Source organism: Orycteropus afer, unplaced genomic scaffold, assembly GCF_000298275.1.
Source record: "Orycteropus afer afer isolate SDZICR_OR568_19922 unplaced genomic scaffold, OryAfe1.0 scaffold00127, whole genome shotgun sequence".
Lineage (NCBI taxonomy): Eukaryota > Metazoa > Chordata > Mammalia > Tubulidentata > Orycteropodidae > Orycteropus > Orycteropus afer.
The window spans coordinates 3,018,648-3,022,020 of NW_006921714.1; the positions used below are offsets into that span (position 1 = coordinate 3,018,648).

The 3,373-nt window shown below is 49.8% G+C and overlaps 1 protein-coding gene across 1 annotated transcript in view; it reads left to right on the forward strand.

The window, feature by feature from the left end:
* Positions 1-678: 678 nt before the first annotated feature.
* The window catches only part of DGLUCY (D-glutamate cyclase), a 63,506-nt gene continuing 60,811 nt past the window's right edge, over positions 679-3,373 (forward strand). Inside the window, 3 exon segments of the mRNA XM_007944533.1 lie at positions 679-714; positions 852-997; positions 3,091-3,184. Of these exon segments, the coding sequence (XP_007942724.1) occupies positions 679-714; positions 852-997; positions 3,091-3,184 (276 nt within the window).

Below are 3,373 nucleotides of genomic sequence, written 5' to 3' on the forward strand. Positions count from 1 at the left end.
ACAGTGTGATACTGTCCCACCTGCCGGAATGGCTAACATGAAAAAGAGACAATACCAGTGTCAGAGAGGATAGGAAGCAACCCAGACACTCACACCTGCTGGTGAGAGTGTAGGTACAACCACTTTGGAAAACCTCAGGCAGTGTTCACTAAAGCTGAGCATGTGTTTTATCTACATACCTTAGGACCCTAGGTATATGCCCAAAAGAATGCATACGTATGTACTCCCAAAACGCAGGTACGAAAATGTGCGGCAGCACACAAATTGGAGAGTTCTCCAATGTCCGTCAGTAACAGACTGGGTAGATGCATGATGAGACACTCATCCATCAAGGATCAGCTATTATTAAACACTACAGCACAGACGAATCTCACAACACATTGCTGAGTGAAGGAAGCAAGGCTTTAAAGACACAGAGTGTGTTGTTGTTGTTGTTAGGTGTTGTTGAGTCATCTCTGACTCATAGCGACCCTATGCACAGCAGAATGAAACACTGCCAAGTCCAACACCAGCCTCACGATCCTTGCTATACCTGAGCCCTTCGTTGCAAGCACTGTGCATGAGACCATTATCTGGAGTCCAAGGACAGGCCAGAGTTGTCTGCGGTGTTAGAAGCAGGGGAGTGGTTCCCGTGAGGGGAGCAGCGATGCCTGGAAGGCGCACCTTGCTGGGACGCTGATGGCGTTGTTTTCAATGTGGGTGCTGGCTCTGCGGGTGTGTTCATTCTGCGAGTATCAAGCTGTACACCCATGACTTGAGTACTTTCTGTATCACACTAATACAATAAAAAGTCTGCCAAGGGGGCACTGACTGTGCCCTTGTCCCTTGTCTCACCAAACCCAGGATCCTAGCCAGCCCATGTGGTGGTCTTGCTCAGGTCCCTGGCCTTGGCTTTTGACAGATTCTGCCAGGCCAACAGTGGTCCCCTGGCCCTGCTGGGCCAAAGTGAGCCAAGCAAGTGGATACTACCTTCCCCAGGCACCATCTCAAGCACCAGGTAAAAAGCCTGGGTGTTGGAGGGTAAGGCTGGGAGAGGGACGGGGAAGGTGCTGCAGCTGGGTGTCTCTGTCATCAGGCACCCTTCAGTCTAACCCCGGGGACCCCACGCTGCCTGGCATGGGCCTCACCCATGATTGTTGCTCAGGAAAGAGCTGCCCTCCCACAATTCCCACTTGCACCCAGCCCCTACCCTGCCCCTGTCCTGGGTAAAATCTTTGGCACCAGTGAGAAACTCCAGCTTTGAGGAGTTCATTGGCACTGCCATCCCTGCACTCAATCACTCAAGCCAGACCTCTGCTGTCACAGGATTAGGAAGGCAAGAAAAACACTTGTAGTCCCCACTCCCGGAGACAGACATTATTATTGTGGTGTTTGTTCCCCAGGACACGGAACATAATAATGTATTGAATAAACATTGTCTTCATTTCCTAGGGGCAGTAAGAAAATATCACACAGTATTCAAAGAGCAGGCACGTTCTGACTCACAGTTCTGGAGGCTGGAAGTTCAAGTCGGGGTGCTGGCCATGTCAGTTCCTCCTGAGGGTCCTGTCCCACGCCTCCCTCGTGGCTTCTGGTGGCTGCTGGCCATCTTTGGCATTTTCTGCTGCTAGTAGCTGTCCTTCATGTGGTGTCTTGCCCTGGGAGTGACTGTTTCCATGTCTGCTATCCCCCTGTAAAAATACCATTCGGAAGAGATCAGATTAGGACCCACCCTACTCCCCACTCCAGTCTGACCTCATTTAATGTAACAACAATGGAAGAAAAACTATTCCTAAACAAGGTCACATTCCCAAGTACAGATTAAGTCAATCCATAACCATGGTCCTACTGACTCCACTTCCTAATAGCTCTCCAGGGGGTCTACGTCTCTCCCCACATCCTAGCTGAGGCAGACATCTTCTCTCTTCAGACTATGATGTCTTAACTGGTGTCTTCACCCCAGGCTCGTTCCCCTACACACACACACTTCTACTCTCTGTTCAGAGTGACTTCTTCTAACCTTAAATCTGATTGCATCACTTCCATAGTTAAAATTTGTTCAGTCCCTCCCCATGGCTGCACCTTAGCCAGATAACAAGACCCATGTGGCCTGGCCCCAGCTCAGATTCTCCCCAACACTCCAGTCATCCCCAGTGCTTTCCCCGGACACAAAGCTCCCCAAGAACATTCTGTCTTTATCCATTAGTGGACTCCAGGTAAGGGAAGGTCCTTCAGAGATTACCTGGGCCCAAGGCTGGGTCCTTTAGATTTTCCCCTAGTGTGTCCCATCACTGCCAACTTGGAGACCACCTCAAGAAGACCCTCCAATGTCCCAGAGTGTTTGATGGCTCCAGCTTTCTGCATCCTGTTCCCTCTGGCTAGGATGTGCTTTCCTTCTTGTCTATCCAACAAACTCCTATTCATCCTTCAAGACCCAGACCCAGCATCTCCTCCTTTGTGAAGGAGAACAAACTTCTCTGTGCACTGCTCTACTTAGGCTGTTAAGACCTACTGCTCTGTATTGCAAGTATCTATCTTCAAGGCAGTCTCGCCTACCAACGTAGGCTTGCAAGCTCCGTAAGGGCTAGATACCATCCTCTCTGTCACTGTACTCCATCACCCAGCACGGGTCTGGCATGGCTCAGTAACTGACTTCAGAGTTCATGAAGAATCGATTTGTAACCAAAGAGCCTTCCCAGCCCACCCCACAGAAACATCTCTCTATGGCAGGAAAGGCCCTGCCCACTGACATCACTGAGATTCCTCCCAGCACCTGCCCTTTGTCCCTTTCAGTCCACCAGCCCTGCCTGGATGGCACAGAGGGCACCATTGGTTTCTCTTGATGGTTTGGCTGGTCTCAGGTTGAGGTTAGGGGAAATATGATGGGATGTGGGTCAGAGCTACACCATATATGCTGATTTGATGGTCTCCAACCTGGTAGGTTTGAAGGATACCAGCAAGGCTCCCTGCTCAAAACTAAGTCCCCAACCTCAGTGTCAGTGCCTGAATCTGCACTAGGTGTCGTCTTCCCTTCTCCTCAGTCTTTTTAAAAATGGATTGTGGGGCCCTAGTGAGAGTTTGGGGGCCTGTGAGATTTCCCTGTGTCTTCAGGGGGGGCATTCCCCAGTTCTGGAAATACGAGTTCAGGGTTGGCACAGGCAGCCTGGCCTTGCTGAAGGAGTACTTGGAGCAGCTGGAGGACATGGTGACCTTCATCATCCCCTTTTAACTTATCCAATCAAGTATTGGCTGAAGGCGGATTTACACACTCTCTGTTATCCACATACCCCATAATCATTTCTAATGTACAAGTAGGTAAGAGAACATTCAATAGCCATAGTACTTTCAGGTAAACACATAATCCAAAACACATAATCCTTTTAAAGACATTCCA